The sequence below is a fragment of the Callorhinus ursinus genome, unplaced genomic scaffold (genome assembly GCF_003265705.2).
Source record: "Callorhinus ursinus isolate GAN/ISIS: 27379988/994484 unplaced genomic scaffold, GSC_fseal_2.0 scaffold21, whole genome shotgun sequence".
Classification (NCBI taxonomy): Eukaryota; Metazoa; Chordata; class Mammalia; order Carnivora; family Otariidae; genus Callorhinus; species Callorhinus ursinus.
Window position 1 is genome coordinate 17048268 of NW_027397083.1, and position 19877 is coordinate 17068144.

General features: G+C 44.5%; 1 protein-coding gene across 1 annotated transcript in view; it reads left to right on the forward strand.

Moving 5' to 3' along the window:
- LOC112828965 (uncharacterized) overlaps nucleotides 1–14928 on the forward strand; it is a 178364-nt gene extending 163436 nt beyond the window's left edge. The window contains exon 3 of the mRNA XM_073904909.1: nucleotides 14533–14928. Coding sequence (XP_073761010.1) covers nucleotides 14533–14917 — 385 coding nt within the window. The 3' untranslated portion in view covers nucleotides 14918–14928. The remainder of the gene's footprint in view (nucleotides 1–14532) is intronic.
- Nucleotides 14929–19877: the final 4949 nt, after the last annotated feature.

Here is a 19877-nt window from a genome sequence, read left to right on the forward strand (position 1 = left end):
GAGCACTGAGCAGAAATGGGCAGGGCACTGAGGGCATCCACCATGGCCCCCAAAGTGCAGGGTTTGCCCTGTGTTCTCTTCTCTGCCCCCACCCAGTGCTCTCCATGCACCCTGCCACATGCTTTATGACTTCAGCACCCCTCTGTCTCCAGCAATTCCCAAAGCTCTGGCCCCAGCTATGCTCTCTTTCTCGGGTTCCACTGCCTACTGAGCCTCTCCACTGTGCTGTTCCATAGGCATCTTGAAGGAAATACTTCCAAAGGCACACTCATCATCCTTTTCTTCCAACCCCACCCCAAACCAGATCTGCCTTTTATAGTTTCATTCTTGGTGGACAGCATCACTCTATTTCCATTCTCCGAAGCTAGAAATTTCACAGTCATCTTTTTGCAGCAGGCCTGTGATTCATGCTCTTGTCATCAAATTCTCCTTCAGCCTATCCTATGTTTAGCTGCCAGAACTATGTTCATACACGCTGCTCGCAAAATTGTCTATTATCTGTTGTAAAAGACACTCTTGAGCTCTCTGTCTTGCTCTGGTAACCCTTGTAACTTACCCCAAATGCACAAAAATGGGCCCATAGCTGTCATATTATCCCTAAGACTATCTCCATTCTCACCATCAGGGTTCATTGGACAAGCTGCACTGGTCAGATTCTCCTCACCAAAGCTCTCACCATTTACCAATTAATTCAGCATTTTTGGTGCCTCCCTGCCTTGTGCTGTCCTCTCTGCCTAGAATGTCTCTTTTTCTAAGCAGAAAACTCCTATATAGCCTTCCAAACCCTGCTTCAGTGTTACCTCCTCTCTGTAGTTTCCCTAACTTCTTTTTTATTCTCTCAAGCCGCAGACACTTTGTATTGCAACTGTTTATAGATTTCTTAGTCTTCAGATGAAAAGCTCTGAGAGGGCATGGGTTGTATTTGCTTATTTATATCCTAGGACATAGCACAGTTGCTAACAGTGACTTTTGTTGAATAAAGAAACATAAAAAATTTACTTGATAAGACTCAATACTTGATATCTAAATAATTAGTGCACTGAGGGCTTTAAAAAATCCTTACCATCTAAGTAGGTGAAATATGTTCCCTGAAAACTTATTTAAAAAGTTATTTTCACTATTAATCAAAATCCAGAATGAATCCTAAACCCAGTACAGACAGATTTAGCAAATATTTCCAAGAGTGGAAACCGAGATAAATGATTCTTCACCATATTTGGTCAGATGTGGAATAGCATTTTTCCATGGTCTAACTTGCACTTTGCCCCGTGTATTCTTTTTAAGGATATACAATGTAGATTACTTGCTAATTATGTTGGATTATCCCTTAATCCTTATACTCCTGGGTGAACACAAGAAATGATGGGTCATGACATCATGTAATAATTCACCTTCTGTTGCTCTCTGGCATTGTCTCTTTCTTTTCCATGTCCCCTGCATCTGTCTCCCACTGATGTATTTGGAAGACATTTGAGCTGGACAGTCCAGCTGAATGAGACATTTTGTTAATGTGGTGCCTTCTCTATAGGTTGCTTTAGAGTTAGATATTTTTGTTCTTGTGGAACACATTAAAAAAAAAAACAAAACATCGCATAGTCCCCTCTGGCCTGCCACAGCTTTTGAAGGAATAGAGGATCTTTGCCATTTAAAAAGTGTCATGTCTTTGATTTTTTGTGACCCATCGATGATCTTAAGATTCATAAGCACAGACTGTTTCCTCCAAATTTCTCTGTACACCTAATTCTTTCTTTTTCCACAAACATTGCTTTATTTATTTTAAGATATTATTTATTTATTTATTTGAGAGAGAGAGAGAGAGAGAGTGCGTGAGAGCACGGGTGGTGGTGAGGAGGAGCAGAGTGAGAGGCAGTCTCCTCGCTGAGCAGGGAACCTACCACAGGGCTCCATCCCAGGACCCTGAGATCATGACCTGAGCCAAAATCAAGAGCCAGCTGCTTAACTGACTGAGCCACCCAAGCACCCCAACAAAAGTAGCTTTTTTTATTTTGGTAATATACATGCTCATTTTGGGCAATTTGGAAAATTCAGAAAAAGATAAAAAAGAAAGGGATCATCATTAATAACCCCATAATCCCATGATCAGAGCCTGATTTTGTTAAGATATTGTATATTTGCTATTGCTAAGATATTGGTATATCTCCCTCAAATAATACAAATAATAATTGTATTTAAAAAAAACAAACAGCTTCACTGAGGCTATCACTGGTGTAAAAGAAGCTGTGCATACTGAAAGCATACAATTTGATGACTTTGGGCATAGTTGCGTGCTTGTGAATCCATCACTGCAACGGTGATGATGAACATCACCCCAGAGTTTCCTGGTGCCCCCTTGGTCATCCCTCCCTCCTGATCTTCCCCACCCCCAGGTATCCACTGATCTACTTTATCTCACTAGAGATTTGGTTGCATTTTCCAGAAATTTATATAAGTGGAATCATACAGTATGTATTCTTTTTTGTCTGGCTTCTTTCACTCAGCATAATTATTTTGAGTTTCATCCACATTGTTGTGTGTTCATTCCTTTTTAATTGATGGCTCATAGTCTATAGCATGGATGCACCGTGCTTTGTGGGCTTGTGGACTGACCTCTGGGTTGTTTCCAGCTATTATAAATGAAGCTGCTACAAATATTCATATACAAGACTTTATGTGCATGTATACTTTTATTTCTCTTGGGTGAATACTAAGAGTGGGATGGCTGGGTCATATGGTATGTGCCTTGTTACTTTGTTTCAGGGAACCGACAGAGTTTTTCCCAAGCAGTCAATCGCTTTACATTTCCATCAATAATCAGGATTTACATTTCCAATCCTCTGTCTCCCTGTCACTTGGTATAGTCCCTCTTTTTAATGTTAGCCATTCCAGGGGGTGTGCAATGGGTATCTCCTTGTGGTTGTAATTATCATTTCCCTAATTACTCATGATATTGATCATCTTTTCATGTTTTTATTACCGTTCATATGTCTTCTTTGGTGAAGTATCTGTTCAAATCTTCTGCACATTTTAAAAGTGTAGTGTATGCCTTCTTATTATTGAGTTGTAGGAATACTTTATAGTCTAGATCCAAGTCCTTTGTTGGAGAGGTTTGTCCGATATTTTCTCCTGGTCTATGGCTTGCCTGTTCATTTTTTGTAATAGTGGGTTTTGAAGAGCAAAAGATACTGATTTTGGTAAAGCCCAGTTTATTGATTTTTTTCTTGATAGCTTGTACTTTTTGCATCCTACTTAAGAAAATCTTTGCTAAACTCAAAACTACTAAGATTTTCTCCTTGTTTTCTTCTGTATGTCTTCTAAATTTCAGATCTTAAATTTTGACCTATGGTCCATTTTTTAATTTTTGTATATGATGTAATATAGGGATCCAAGTTCATTGTTTTGTTTTGCATATGGTTCTCCAGTTCCAGCATTTTAAATAATTTTATATCATCTCTTTGTGCATGTGCCATGATAAACTTGGTATCTCTGCTGTGCCATTGAATAGGTTGTGTGGTCTTTGACAAGTCACTCTGACTTTGCGTATCTCAGTTTAATAACCTGCCAATTGGGTATATAGTTATTGGCCCTATCTATTTGACAAGGTGGTTAGAGTGATCAACTTGAGATAAGTAATATTGCTCATGATCTTTTTTTCTCTGAAGTGTTGGAAGCTTGAAAGTCAACCTTGATTCTTCCCTCACCATCATGGCCACGCTCAGGCACTTCTAGATATTTCTTGAATCTGTTGTCTCCTCACAACTCCCGCTCCGCTGTCCTCATAAGGCCAGGCTCTTTTCTCATCCAGACTGTTGCAGTATCCTACCAACTGGTCCGCTGCCTCTGGATTTACTGCCCTCCGACCTGACCTCTCCACTGTCTCCAGGGTGAATCATCAAACCTTGTTGGTCAGCTTATCTTCTGCTTACACTGTGTCATCTTCAGGGTCAAGCCTCAGCTCACATCCAGGCGCTCCGTGCTCTGGCCCTGCCTCCGCTCTAGGCTCATCTCCCACTGCTCCCTGCTGATACTGTGTGTGCAGGAACACACTCCCTCCCTACCCTGTGACTCCCCGAGCCCCCACAAACACATGTTGCTCACCTCCATGCGCCTTGACGCCAGCTGTGAGACTTGCTACTCCTCTGTGTTCCTACTGAACTCTGGGAGTGACCTCCATGCCCAGAGTGTCACGTGGCCTCAACCACATTGCACGGAAAGTACCATTTGTGTCTCCCCCCTCAAAAGGTAAGTAGCTCAGGAAAAGGCACTGCTGTTTTATGCATTTTTATTTCTTGACATCCAGCATAGAGTCTGGCTCAGAGTAGAACCAGGGATTATTTGAAGATCTAAACATGATACCAGATGAGGGATGACTATTTTTATAAAGAATTATAGCAGTTCAGTGCAGAAATGGCTCTTGGAAATCATCCAGGTGAGCATTTCCTTACCCAGATTCAGAGCCAGTGACTGTAGAAACTTTCCACCCATGTCTCTGGAAGGAGGGAAAGGCAAAGGGGAAAGGGCTGGAGTTAATGTAGGGCCTGACTCTTTTGTCTTGGCATAGATCATTGGTGGATACTAAATATGGAGGTAGAAGGTGGATGGAAAGGTTATTAAGGACAGTATCTGAGAATGAGACTAAGATAATCTCAGGATCTCCCCACAAAATACTTGTTAAAAGGAAAAATTAAAACTAGAGTAGAGGGGTGGCTGGGTGGCTCAGTTGGTTAAGTGTCTGACTCTTGATTTCAGCTCAAGTTATGATCTCAGGGTTGTGAGATTGAGCCCCATGTCAGGCTCTGTGCTCAGCGGGGAGTCTGCTTGAGATTCTCTCTCTCTCTCCCTCTGCCCCTCTCCCCACTCACATGTGTGCGTGCACCCGCATTCTCTCTCTCTTGAATAAATAATCTTTTAAAAAAACCCTACAGAGTATGTATACAAGAATGTGAATATATTTACTGCCACTGAACTATACTTAAAAATGGCTAACATGATAAATTTTGTGTTGTGTATATTTCACCATGAAAAAAAATAGACAAGGGGAAAAAACTATACAGTAGAAAAACTGGACAATAAATGCCTTAATCAAGGGGTCAAAATTAACATCACTCATCAAAGGCAAATGGACACCATGGGCCTGGGGATGTGATACCTGGGAAGGGCCCATCAGCACTTACGCAGCATTCCAGCAAAAATGCAAACCCCAGTCCAACCCTGAGGAGTCACCAGAGAGACCCCAATTAAGCAATAACTGTGCTGTAGTCTTCAGAAAATATCAGTGTCATAAAAGGTAAGGCCTGTTGTTAAAGGATGACAACTAAATGTCATACATGAGCCTGGATCAGGTCGTGCACCAGAAAGAAAGAAGTTTATTTCTTCTCTGTCATCTTCTTCTTCTTCTTCTTCTTCTTTTTTTTTTTTTTAATAAAGCACCTTATAGGGAAGCTGGCAAACTTGGAATGTAACCTATAGATTAGATAAAATGTATTCCTTTTCCTGAGTGTGATAACTGTACTGTGGTTATGGTAGAGACTCTCCTTGTTTTTAGGAAATACACACTGAGCTGTGTGTTTTGGGGGAAGGTGCCATGATACGTATGTACAACCTACTCTCAAGTAGTTCACAAGTAATATGAATTAATGATAAAGCACTTGTGGCAAAGTGTTACAGAGGGATGAGTCTGTATAAAAGATATGCAGGCATCCTTTGTACTATTCTTGCAAACTTTTCATTAAGTTTGAAAGTATTTCGGGGCACCTGGGTGGCTCAGTCGGTTAAGCATCTGCCTTCAGCTCAGGTCATGATCCAAGGGTCCTGGGATCGAGCCCCACTTCGGGCTCTCTGCTCAGCAGGGAGTCTGCTTCTCCATCTCCCTCTGCCCCTACCCCTGCTCCTGCTCTCTCTCTCTCAAAATAAACAAATAGGTAAATCTTAAAAAAAAAAAGTTTGAAAGTATTTCAAGACAAAAAAAGTTTTTTAAATTGCCTGGGGATTGATTGAATAAATATTATATCCATACAAGGTCATATGTGGCCGTGATTAAAAATAATGATAAGAAATTTACTTGGAGGGCGCCTGGGTGGCTCAGTTGGTTAAGTGACTGCCTTCGGCTCAGGTCATGATCCTGGAGTCCCGGGATCAAGTCCCGCATCGGGCTCCCTGCTCAGCAGGGAGTCTGCTTCTCCCTCTGACCCTCCCTCCTCTCATGTGCTCTCTCTCTCTCATTCTCTCTCTCAAATAAATAAATAAAATCTTTAAAAAAAAAGAAATTTACTTGAAAACAAGTTCATGATATATAATTTAATGAAGAGAGCAATTTGCAGTACAATCTTGGTTTTATTCAAAACAAAACAAAAATCTCCTGTTCTAAAGAACAGTCTGGAAAGATGTGCACCAAAATGTCAATTCTGGTCATTGCTGAGTTAGGAAATAAAGAGCAATTTAACTGTTCTTCTTTGTGTTTATCTATGTTTTCTATTTTTCTACACTGCACATGCATTAATTGTGTCATAGAAGTAATTATTAAATATTGTGAAGAAACAAATGACAAATAAAGCTTTAAAGCCATGCACGTGCTTGGACGATAGGGGCCCCCTAAGCTGGGGCACTTGCCTTCTTCGGTAACCTCTTTCCGGGCAGAAGCTCGACATTCTGTCAACTTCCAACATCACCCTGTGGTAATTAAAAAAGAAAAACTCTGTATCCTCCACCCTCTGTCTCCTGCAGCTCTGCCTTCTCAAGATAGAGCCCTCAGGGAGTCATTTCTGGCATATTTGGTATTCTAGATTGCTCTCCACGTGTTCTCAGTGTTTCCTGCTACCTAGTGGATTTAAGGGAGGTTGCTTGCCCTCCCGGTCTCCTGCAGTTTTCTCTAACTAGTTGCAAGATGCTGGATGTTAGGGCCCTCACTGAGTGCTGTGCGCGTGGGAAGTACCACCCATCTCCTTCTCTTTCTACTCTGATCTGCTCTCAGCAGGTGCAGCAGTGATCACTGCATCCCTGGCCTGCAGGCTTGGAAGATGGAGCAGTCGCTTTTCAGAGATGCCTTCTTTGGAATCTCTCCCTCCAACAGCCACTCCAGCAAAGACAAAAAGCCCGACAGTTGTATCATCGTTAGGATGTAGGTTAAAAGTTTCTCTCTACCCTAGTCTGTCTTGCGGAGTCATCTCTAATGGTTGATTTGGCTTCTGGATGTCCGAAAAAAATCAAATCATCATCTACCACATTTACCCTTTAAGACTGTGTTTTCCTGTTAATTGAGCATAATGTCACGGTCTTCTTATTTTTATTCAAAATGTTTTAATGGATTTGTTACACTTCCTTCATTTTCTTGTCTTGATTTTTTCATCAGACCCTTTAACGTTCAGTTTCTGAACACAGATTTGGAGATTTTTGCTTGTTATGTATTGTACCTCTTGAGACACATTGGATTTTCTTGTCATTTTGACACTGATTTACCAGAATGAACTTCCTGCGAGAACACTGTTGTGGAGAAATTGTTCTGCTCTGACAGTAGATGATTGTCATTACTTTTGCTCAGTTTGGGGACCCAGTGCATACGCTGTGGAAATTGCAGTGGTGATAATCTACAGCCCACTGGGTCTGGGCATTTTCCTAATGTGAGCTACCGCCAGCTCATTACATCAGGCTTCTTATAGTTGGAGACAGGCAACCTGGTTTAGAAATATCATTTTTATTATTTTTTTTTTATATTGCCAAGTGACAAGATAAACATGGCATGGGGTAAAGGCTTGCTTAGATATTTGTTCAGGCTCATGTCTTCCTGGACCTTCGTTCTAAGGAATCTTTCTTGTTGCTTTTTTCTTGTTATCATTTGTCCTTTAAAATAAAGCCAATATTTTAGCTAAAACTAACCCCAGGAAAAACTCAGTATTCTTCAGGTCATGCCTGTTCAAAATATCCCTTTCATCCCTTTGGGGAACAGAACAGCTTAAAAGTTTGCAGATGAATTTATTTGCATGGTCATTTCCTATAGGTTTGGAATAATATTCTTCTTGAAGTACTTGGAAAACATGGCTCTAAAATTATACTTGGCTAGAAAGTGGGAAAATAGCTCCAAAGACTAGAAGGTAGTTGGGGGGAGGCCCTGCTCTTGCTGTAGGTGCTGTTACCATCAAACACCAACCTTTGTGAGAGGCGGAAGCCGATCACCCAGGAAGGCCCAGGTTTTGGTCCTTTGAGCCCCTCCCTGAACACCTCTGGAGACGCGACTTCTCACCTCCCTGCTGCCACCCGGCCCGGCTGTCCTCATACTCTTGTGCCCTGACTGGTGCTTCTTTGTCCACTCGTGCCTTCACCAGCCCGTTCCCTAGAGGGCTACGCTTGAAATGCCAACGTGATCATGACTCTGCTTCCCTTCCAAAGCTCCACAGTGGCCCCTCACTCCGTTAGGGCTAAAGTCCAGTTTGTGCACGATCGGGCCCACCCGACCTTTCTCTCCCACGTCACCTGCCACCATGCTCCCGGCCAGCCCTGTGGTCCCACCACGGGGCCTCACTGGCCTCCCTTCGGTTCCTTAGAAGCTCTGAGCTCCCACCCGCTTCCATCTGGGGGAGACTCCTTTGTCACAGCCTCTCATACAACCACATCCCTCTTCTGCTGAACGCCTACCTTCAGGTTGTATCCACATATTCGTGATTGCACCTCTTTGATGAAGTGTAAGCTCTGCTGGAGAAGAAAACCTATCACTGCCCTATCTCCAGCACCGAACCCAGAGGTGTGCGTAAGCTGGAAAAACTCACAATGAAGTCTGGATTGATTTACCAGTTTCCTTTGAGGAGAATTAGCCCCACAAACGGGTGTGCTTGCATCCTTGCCTAAAAGGATCAGGCAAGACTTTGTGCCTCTCGAGTAAATTCCTGTCTGTTATAACAATGCGGTAAACATTAGTTCAGTTCTAGTATTTACTATGCAAATTACATCGGCTCAAACTTATTCTGACTAAGTTGCTGGACCCATCCTCTCTCCCCTTCGAAACATCCTTTGGCTCTTCCTCGAAGTCCCTAAATTGTAGCAGCCACCAGGCCTCATCCAGCCTGTGCTTTCCTTTTTGCTGCTTGTTTGGTTCTCATGTCCCCTGTCCTGAAACCACTGGAAGCAACGATGCAGGGGCCTTTCTCGATAGTCCCCCTGGAAGATCGCCAGTGTCCACACTCCGTCTGGTTACCAGGAACCTTACACAAGGAGTCTTCCCAAAATAAAGGAAAAGTTTGGCCCAAAGACGAATGTAAGTCTCCACCCTTAGAGGCCAAAACTGTTCACAAAGGTTCAAAAATGAAACAAGCAGCAATAACAAAAAACTTTACGTTCCAGAAACCAGCCAAGACATATAAAATATGCATTGCCTTATTTAATTTTCATAACAGTTCACTCAGGACTGGGTTCTGAGTGTTCATCTCTGTTTTAGAGATGAGAAAAAAACCGAGGCTCTGGAACATTGAGTGACTCACTGACATAGCGGCAGGGCCACACAATTCCAACCCCGGTCTCATGATGTTAGTTAGCTTTTACCCAGTTTTCTACGTGCAGGCTCCGTCGGGGGGCATGGCTGACACTGGGACTTGCTTCCAATTAATTTTAATTAGCCCCAGTCCGAAATCGTCCTGTAGAGGCAATATCCAAATAGGCTCGACTGAAGACAGATTACTTCTAGAAAGACACACAGTGCATTCCTAAGTGTAAGTTTCATACATGTAAGGTATTTTCTCCTAAGTCTACATTTCTGAATGTCTGTATTTCTCTTTGTAACCAGAGAACCTCCCAACGCCACCCAGGCAGGGGCCTCCTTGTACAGATTCCCAAGAGTTGACACCCCCTTCAGCTGCCCACGTGATGCTCCTGGAGGACTTGGCATGGTCATGAGGTCATGCTGCCAAGCTTGTGCTTATTCCGAGTTTCAGGAGTGTGGGATAGACTCTTTGCCAGAATCCTGCTCTGGCATTCCAGGTAACTGACCACAAGCTAAGGTCGATTCTGCTATTTATATTGAGTGACAAAAATAGCCTCATCCCTTTGAAAGGTGTGCCTGGCCATATGCTCACTGGCCTCCTATCATCTGAAAGATGCTTCTCTCCAGACCTCAGATGGCAGCAAACCTTCTGACACAGACCCAGAAGCACCAGAACCTGGGGAGATACCAATGCAGGGCTTCGGCACAGGGGTCAAGGTAGAACCTAGTTATGGACTCAAGGAAGGAGGCAGGAGCTTAGGAAGAGGGGAATGAGGTAAGACTGAATCCAGCTGTTGGAGTTGGGTACAGTCAGGGTAGGAACATGAGTGTGGCTGGTCTGATCCTGAGCCATGAATATACCAGAGACCCATCGGTCCCCAACCCTGGGCTGGAACTTAGTCTGGGTGTGAAGGGTTAATGGACCCAGCTGAAAGAGCTGGAGTGACCAGTTGAGTGTAGGCAGACCATGTTCCTTTCTAGCAGTGTGCAGGTGAGCGGCTTACTTCATCTCTCTGAGCTGTTTCCTTATCCAAAGCGGTGGGCCTAGAGAAGCCACTGCTGTGCTAGGTGTGTGCATCAGAATCACCAGAAGCATGTCAGAATCAGGATGCCGGGCCCCTCCTTGCAGACTGAATCGGGGGTCTGGGAGGATGCTGGGGATCTGGATGTTTCCCAGGTTCCCTAGGAGACTCTGATCCACACCAGTGTCGGAGAGCCCCTGTACTAGATGAACACAAGGGGTCTTCCCTGACATCCCCGTGTTCTAAAGTTTGCCCAGTCGGCGATAAGAAAGCACAGATGGTAGGCATTTGCCTCACACAGTGATCAGGTAGCATCAGAATTAGACACTTTTATCAGTTGCTTGCTGCACCCTAAGAAATCACCAATCGGGAGCTTACTCAAAGCCAGTTTTTCATGTGTGAGTTCAGCCCCTTCTACTTTCTCTTCCAGGCAACCCCTCCCTCTCCCGTGGCTTAATTATCCTCTCTCCCAGAGGTCACAAACTGGGGCCGGAAAGACAAACCTGGGCTAGCCACCCATGAGTTTTATTTAGTCTGTCCAGTATTTTTTTTTTAAAGCCTGTGTCGGTGTGGGGTCAGACTGGGTATTTACTTTCTGGCTCACCATGGGCCCACCACGCCCGAGTGTGTTACACCCGTCCAGCGTCAGTGCTTTACATTCCCTGCCTAGACCCCGATTTTAGATTTAATGCGGCGTCTCAGCTTCCGTCTCCAGCCCCAACCTCTTTCTGAGCGTCAGGCCCATATAGCCACGTGCCTCTGGGAGACAGACTTTAGCTGTGTACTTAATGGAAGACGCGGCCCCTGGTGCGGGGCAGAGTAAACATGAGTGATGTTATTATCCCAGCTGTGCACCTCCTCTCGGGATCTTGTGGGCACCTCAGCTCCACCTACAGTATTCAAAACAGAGCCCAGCACTTTTCCTCACCTTCACCCCCAGCCTCTCCACGTTTCCTCTTTCCACAGATGAAATCACCAGAACGTGCCTAAGGCTGGGAGCCATCCTGGGCCCTTTCGTCTCCCTGGATGGGACTTGTCGTCAGACCTTGTGCAAAATCTCTTTTTGTTCCATTCCGTTTTCTCCATTTCTCCACCACCATCCTGGCCCACACCACCATTGTCTTTGCCAGGACCGTGGTAGTTGGCGGATATTCTCCTGCAGACATTATTGTTTCAGTCTAACCCATTGCTCGGTTCAAAGCCACAGTGCTCATTAAACAAACTGGATCTTGCCTCTGCCCTGCGTGCACCATTTATTGGCTTCCTGTTGGCCCAGGTTGGATTCCCTTGCAAGATCCTCCCCAGGTGGGCTTCTGCCTCCTCCCCAGCCTCCTCTGGCTTTCTGTGTTCTAGCCATCTGGGACTTGTGTTATCTCTGGGATGTGCCTACTCCTGTCTCTGGCCTCTGGGCCCTCACAATGTGCCTTTCCTCCTCCTGGAGGACTGTTGCCCTTACTCTTCACTTGAATAGTTGCTACATTTTTCTTCATGTCCCACTTAGCTGTCACTTCCTCAGAAAGTCTTCCCTGATATCGAGAACAAGTCAGGCCCCCTGCTCTGAGCTCGCGGAGCCCCTCTGCCTTCCCTGGCACCGCACTCACTACACAGCAGGCCCCACGAGGGCAGGAAGTCATGGTCTGGCTCGTTCCCTGCTCTCTCCTCCAGGCCTGGCACATGCTGGGAACAGAGTAGTGCACAGAGTTTGCTGAGGAAAGGGAGAAAAAAGAAAGAGGAAAGCATGGAAGGGGGAACCAGAAAGGAACACAAGTAGCGCGTCCTTCTTGCCTAAGGGAGGACGAGAGCTGACCACTCCCACGCCCAACTCCAGTCTCCTAAAGTTGAACACTCGTGAGAGCAGGAATTCTCTTATTCGGGGCTGTGTCCTCAGTATCTAACAAAGAGTAGGTGTGCCGTGGAGGTCATTCTAAGAACTTCTTGACCTAGACTATAGCCCATAGCAGAACCAGTCAGAGAACTTCTATTTTTTTTTATTTTTTATTTTTATTTTTTGGTAACAAGCCTTGAGCCATGACTTGACATTTTAGAGTATGTACATGTACATAAAGCCTGATAAAAATTAAAATTGAAAAAAAAGAGGAAACAATAGATACATCTCACACCAAGTACCCTGTTGTTACCACCAGTGAAATCAGATTGGATTATGAACTTCCCAACAGGAGGTCTGTGGTCCAAACATGATAAACCTGACTTGCAACACTTAAAGAAAATGTAATTCTTACAGTCATAGAAAGACTTAAAATGCAGTTTATCCACTAGACTAAAATGGAGATTTTGGCTTCGCCATCTAGTAAACCAAAATGGAAGAGAAAGTGTGAACATTGGCCTTCAAGAGCATGACGTTTGGGCCCGAGTGACTAATTACTGCGCACAGGCCTTGGGGAGATTTATTTAGCCTCTCTACTTGACTGTCTTTCCTGTAAGATGGGGACAATGGGACCTGCCTTGCAGGGTTGTTTGGAAGATGGAATAGAAAATGTAAAGCACCGAGCTCAGCCCTGGTGACTGGGTGCCCATAGAGGACATTGCTTCAAAGTACCTGTGCTTTTCAGTTATTTAAAGGTTTGGTGGCTGGGCTCGGAGATACAGGGAGCCCATGAAATACTGCTCTTCCCCTGGGAGGAGGCATTATTTCTTTACTGTCAGTGTCCTAAAAGAAGGAGAAAACTGGTGGCAGAGAAATAGGAAAGCAAGAGCAACAAAGAAGCATGGGAATGAAAACGCAAGAATTATATCTCACTGGATCTTGGAGTCACGCTGGAGGGCAAGGCTTTTCTTTCCATGTTTCTTTTCTCCCTCCCCGGTGTTCCTGGGGAAGCCTCTGCAGCGAGGGCAGCCAGGGCTGGGAGCCTAATGGGCAGAAGGAGTTTTGCTTTTCCAGGCTGCTCATCACTCCAGGGCTTTTTTAAAAAATAAAATTCATATTCAGACATCTTTTAAAATAACATTTTTTTCTTATTTCAAAGGCAAATCATGTTCATTCTGGAAAATTCATACAAGCAAAAAGAGGGAAAAAATTAGCCAGAAACTCTACTGCTAGATGACTACTGAAAACATTCTGGAGTCTATCCTAAGTTTTTTCTAGGCAATAAGTACATACCAATAGGTCTTATACGACAAATGAGATCAAATGGTACATACTGTTCTATAATCTGATCTTTCTCACTGAACAGCTTTCCATGTCAGCAAATGAACGTTATCTAATGTCACCATGGGCAACATCAACAGGTGCCCAGGGCGGCTGGCAACAGGTACTCACCGTGCCCTCCCTGGGTGGAGTCTGGTAGCCTGTTTCCGTGAACAGTGATTCGGTGAAGGACTTCGCAGTCGAGCCTTTATACAACCCCTGATTGTTCCCTTACAGTGAATTCTCACATTCAGTGTTAATTTTCTCAAGAAAAGAAGACAATAAGACAGTGCGGTGAAAACGTTTAGGGTTGTAAGTGGGCCTCTTCGGTGGTAGTTGGGGGAGGAGACTGTAATTCAGCATTATGCTTTTATTTCTGATCCTGTTCAACCTCCCAATGTATCTCAAGTGCAACCTCATTTCTAGTCATCCAACTTAAAAAATAAACAAGACACAGCCACTGCCCTTTAAAGAGATTATAATCTAATAGAGATGAGACACGGTAACCGTCTATGTAGGAAGTGAGTTTTCGCTTTCAGTTTAACACAAAAGGTCCTGGCTCTTCACAATAAGAAGCGAGGATAAGATGGAAATGATAATGCTAGTAATAGCTCATGTTTAATGAGCACTTACTATGTCCAGGAACTGTTCACGTAGCACATGATACTGTGTTAAATGACATGCACCACTGATTCTCACTGCTAGTCCACGGAGCAGGTATTACAGTTATGAACATTCTGTTGTGTAAATTGAGGTCCAGGGAGGTGAACTAACTTGCCTGGGTAACAGCTAGTGAGTGGTGGTCCTTTGAGGCTAGAGCCCTTTACTCTGAAACACATATCCTTGGGCTGGGAGAGAGGGTCATAGGGCCCTGGAATAAGCATTGTGATTCAACCTTCTAGATACTGTGGCCTGAGAACCAGCTTGCTGAAGTCCCCCATGGTGGGGTTCATGGTGACCAATCAGTGTACCTTCCATACACCCATCAGCTTTCCTCAGGTCCCAGTGGCTGCTTTGGCCGTGGAGAAAGTGGGTCACTCCAGCGTACATTACCGCCTGGCTCTGTTCCCACCTAAGGACACCAAGGAGCTGCCTTCTGTAAATCACTGGGACCTCAGTGATGGCTTTTTCTTTGGCCACCCCAAGCTGGCCCATTTTGACTCTTCAGCCTGTACCACCGGGTCTTCAGTCCATGTCTTTGTGAATCCAGCCACCAGCAAGCCAACGGGCCTTCCGGAAGACTTCAGGAAGGGCCTTCGGAGGCTAATGAGCCCAGCTTCCGTGTGAGTCATCTGTATGTGGCCTTTCACCTGTCAGAAAATAAAATTCAGATGATTTTCTAAACGATTTCTTTAGATTCTGTGGCATATCTTTTAACCCTTAAAATGACTGTCAGTTCCTTAAAAGCTTTTAGGACAGAGTCCTCTGGCTCCACGGTTGAAGTTAGGCTAGGGGCAGAGAGCTTTATACCCAGCGTCTCCCTGAGCCCTCTCCACCACCCGGCGGCACAGGTTCTGCTCTTTCTGCCTTTTTCAGAAGAGGAAAAGGAGGTTTGCAGCGTAGAAGCAATCGGTCTGGAGTCATCCAGCTGGCGAGTCCGTCTCTCAGTCACCTGGGTGGGGGGGGGGGGGGCTCTCTACATACACCTTTATGGCTACTGTCTTAGCAGCCCGGCCACACACTTCCCTGGTTTGGGATCACCGATCTGATAGGACTCAGTAAATCTCCTCGGCTTCTTACAGATGATAACCATGTGACTTCTTCTTCTTCTTCTTCTTCTTTAAAGATACGAACTTTAAAACAAAACACCTTTCTTTCATGTCTTTAAAACAACAAAAAAGTCTCTGACAGTTTTCTGATCCACAGCCTCGCTCACTCACTCCTGCCATGGGTGGAGGCCTAAAAGTAAGCACGAATAAATCCACTATCTGCTGCCGAACCGTGTGAGGACCCTACTTTGGCCGACTAATGACAATGGTTACCGTTTGCTGACTGCTGGCTTCACGAAGTGCTTTACGGGCATTTCCTTGATCAATCCCTATTCCTCTTCTCGAAGGTAGGGATTACTGTCGCCATTTTTCAGATGAGATGGTTGAGGCTTTAAAGTGAACAACCGGAGTAGGGGAAGGAGGTCTGGTCTAACCTCTGCCTCAGTCTGGAGGAAAGGGAAAACCACAAGCTGACTCTTTCTGAGCCTCAGTTTCCTCTTTTGAAAACAAGACCCTGAGGGACCTTTTTCAGCCGGGTCTCTGGATGTTTTTTTGAAAGTGTGGAGGCTCTTTTGATCTGCTCTTGAATTGAGTTCTGAATCGCTGCCACATACACAGACAGCTTTGGAATGCTGTCACCACGATAAAAACAGTGCTGAGTGCGAGTCCTTTGTCATTTCATCTGGTCCGTTTCCTCCAGTAGTAGATCCATCTTGAGCTTTTGAGAACACATCACACAAGAAGGAAAGACTATGAACTAGCAGCCTGGTGTCTGTAGGCCTGGCCTGTCTGACTGCAGCCATGGGACCGGCTCAGAAAGGAAAAACTTAGGAAAAACTCCTTTTCTGTGTGTGTCACTTTTCAGTCCTTGTGGTTCTTGCCATGTGCATTATCTCATGCATCTTTGTGACTACTCTGAGAGCTGGGTATTATTATTATTATTATTATTACTATTACTATTATTATTATTATTATCCACATCAGAACAGGCCTTTCAGGAGGAAGGTGACCTACCGAGATCACAGAACTTCTGTGTAGCAGAGCTAGAACTCAATCCAGCCAGGCCTTTGGACCCGTCTTTCCATGCCACCAACTCTGCATCTTACCCCCATGATCCTGAATTTTCAAATTACACCATGCATGGCCACCAGTTTTTAAAATGGTAGGAATATTAGCGGTGGATTCACCAAGAGGCTCTTTAACTGGGGGCAACATAGTGGGGTGATTAAGAGGGTGGGGTCCCCTATCAGAGACACCTGGATTTGTATCCTGGCCCTGCCATTTCTAACAGAACACTCTTTGACATGGGGCACTCTCAGGAGTGACCACATTGACTTGCCTGTGTTTGACTCTCACACTGCTGAGCCCCCACACCACGGCTGCCGTGGACAATTGGCCTAGAGTGGACTCTTTAGACCACTGAGGTGGTTAGGTTGTTCGTTCCCACAGCACAGCCCAGCTTAATCCTCTTTGCTACGAGTACCAGCCTCACAGGTTGTCGTGAGGGTTCCAGGAGAAATGTGTGTGAGAACTTGGCTTAGTGGCTAGTACGTGGCTCTTAGTGTGAGAAAAGAAATGCTATGTGCTCTCGCTACACAAGCATCTCCAAGATAGGAAAGTAACCAAGTCTTACATTCATGTTCTTTCCTGTGCCTCAGTGGTGAATTGCACAGTTTTCTATTTTATTTTATTTTTTTAAAGATTTATTTATTTACTTGAAAGAGAGAGAGAGAGAGCATGAGTAGTAGAAGAGGCAGAGGCAGAGGAAGAGGGAGAGAGAGAATCCTCAAGCAGACGCCCCACTGAGCATGGAGCCCCAGGCAGGGCTCGATCTCACAACCCGGAGATCATGACCTGAGCCAAAGTCAAGAGTCTGACGCTTAACCAACTGAGCCACCCAGGCACCCATATTTTCTGTTTTATATGAGAAAAATGACAGAGGTACTGAAAACACACGGGATGGTGGGATGCCTCATTCCTAGGGTGCATTGAGCCAGCCTCGGACTCTGGAACTGACCCAAATTGAGAGTGCAGATGGATTCTGAGCAGAGAGCTCCAAGTTCATGTAAATCGCAGGAGTTTAAGTACTGATGACACAGTCTTCCCACTGCCCAAGTTTTTAATACTTCAGCGTGAGCCAAAGCAGTGAACATTACAGTGCTCATTGGTTTTTAGTGGGAAATTCTAGTATTATAAACTTGTTTTAAGACTCCAGAGAGAGCCAAATCGTAGTTGCATATACTTGGGAGGAAGCCAGATTTTATTACAAAGGTGGCAGAATCAATCTAGAAAGACTTTTAAAAACATTCAGTCAGCCATCCCACCACTTAACTCCGCAAGATGTTTTCGCTGGGCGGCTAACAAGTAGCCACGTTGCTATTGTTTGCTGGGCAATTCTGAGCAGACAGGATTCATGCCTTTGCTAACAAGAAACAACTACAATAATCCACGCAGGTGAAGAAAACCTTCAGGTGTTGCTGATTTTCTAACTACATTTTTTTATTACACTCGAATTCATTCAAGAACCTATGGTAAGAGACAAGAGGTACGAAATGTGTGTTCATGTTTTGCTTGGACAGGTTTTGGCTCCTAGCAATTAATGCTTTTGGTCACATTAAGCATATAAATAATGCTTTGTGACATTACAGTATTTCCCATTACAGATCAATTTTGTAGCATTTGTCCATAATCCAACTTGAAATGTTACCTAGAAACAAAATATGTTTTCCTTGAAACAGTCAGACCCTATTAGAAATCTAAGGCTTTACAAATCACCATGTTAACAGTTATGTCCCCTAGCTAAGGTTTTCTTTCTTTAAATAGTGTTAAATTCAGCCCCAGAAGCACTAGTCTCCGTGAGGGTTCTCTTCTTATGTGCACTGACTTGAAAGGAGAAATTTAATGCTCAAAATATATTTAACATCTTACAGTGCATAACTTAATAAATCAACCAGCATTCCCTTTTGGGGTAAAAATAATGTTAGCACCTTTTACAAGTGTTATGCTTCTAATTAGGTTACAAGATACTATTTTCTCATTTTTCAAAAGGCAGGTTTTCATTGCCAAAAAAAAGGTGTCAGCCTCTTTCTGGGTAAGAGGACTTATTCTCATTCCCTGACCATAGAATCATATACCATGGGTGAGCCAAGAAATAAAGGGAACATGTATCAGCTCTGAAGGTTGGAGCCATAAAACTTAGTGCTACCTGGTGGAGATTTGGGGCCAGGAGCACCTGGATTTGATTCCAGCCCTGCCATTTAATCACTGTGGAGTCCAGCAAATTACCTAACTTCCCATTCAGCAAATGTGAACTATTTTTAAATTATTTACACACTTTCTCCCCCCCCGAAGAACATTCTCTTTGATAAAAGCTAACAACCTCTCATCCATTCAGCGGGTAATTACGCAGTACCTATTATAGACCAGGCTCTCCTGCTCTAGGTCCTGGGCAACAGCAGTAGATAAGACAGACCAGACCATTGCTCTCACGTTGCAGCTTGGGGAAGATGGACCGTGTACGAACAAGAACACATCAAATGATGCAGTTGGCTGCAGGTGGCCCCTCAAAAGATAGGTCTACCTCCTAACCCCTGGAACCTGTGAATGTGACCTTACTTGGAAAAATAGTCCTTGCTGATTTAAGTAAGGATCTTGAGTTGAGATCATCCTGGATTATCAAGGTGGGCCCTAAATCCAATGACAAGTGTCCTTATAATTCACACAGAGGAGACAGAGAAAGGAAGAAAAGGCCATAAGATGGAGGCTGAGAGTAGAGTGATGAGCCACAGCCAAAGAGCACCTGGGGCCAGCAGGATCTGGAAGCAGCAAGGAACGATCCTGCCCTAAAGGCTCTGAGGGAGCGAGGCCCTGCCAACACCTTTATTTCAGACTCTGGCCTCGAGAACTGTGAAAGACTAAGTTTCTATTGTTGTAAGCCTCCCTCTTTGTGGTAATTTGTACATCAACCCTGGAAAACAATGGCTTAAATGGCAATGTGTACCAAGAAGAGAATAAAACGGGGAAATGAGACAAAATATAAACAGGGACTCAAATGGGACCACCACACATGATGAGAGCGTGGGAGGCCCCATTGTGGAGGTACCATCTGAGGTCCCCGAGGACGTGGGAGATGGGTGTTCTGAATCTGAGGGGCAGCAAGTGCAAAGGGCCCAACCTGGGAATGAACGTGGTGTGTTGGAGGACCAGAAAGTCAGTGGGGCTGGCTCTGGGAAGTGGTGGGGTCAGTGGTAGGGAGATGCTGATGCAGGAAGGCACCAGACCCTGTAGGGCCTTGTAGGCCTTGAAACCCATCTGAGAGAGACTTACAATGACTTGAAGATGCCCTTCCTAGCAGAGAAAGAAGTTCTGCCTTTGTTACACAGGTAAATGTGAGCATATTCTAAACATTCTAGTAATCAGATTAAAAGCCCAGAGCCTTTATCATCTTACTCACGTAATCCCATCCCACTGTTAATTCTGTATGAACAAGAATGTCACAAAGAGTGCGTGTGAGGTCAAACACCACAGGACACAGTAGA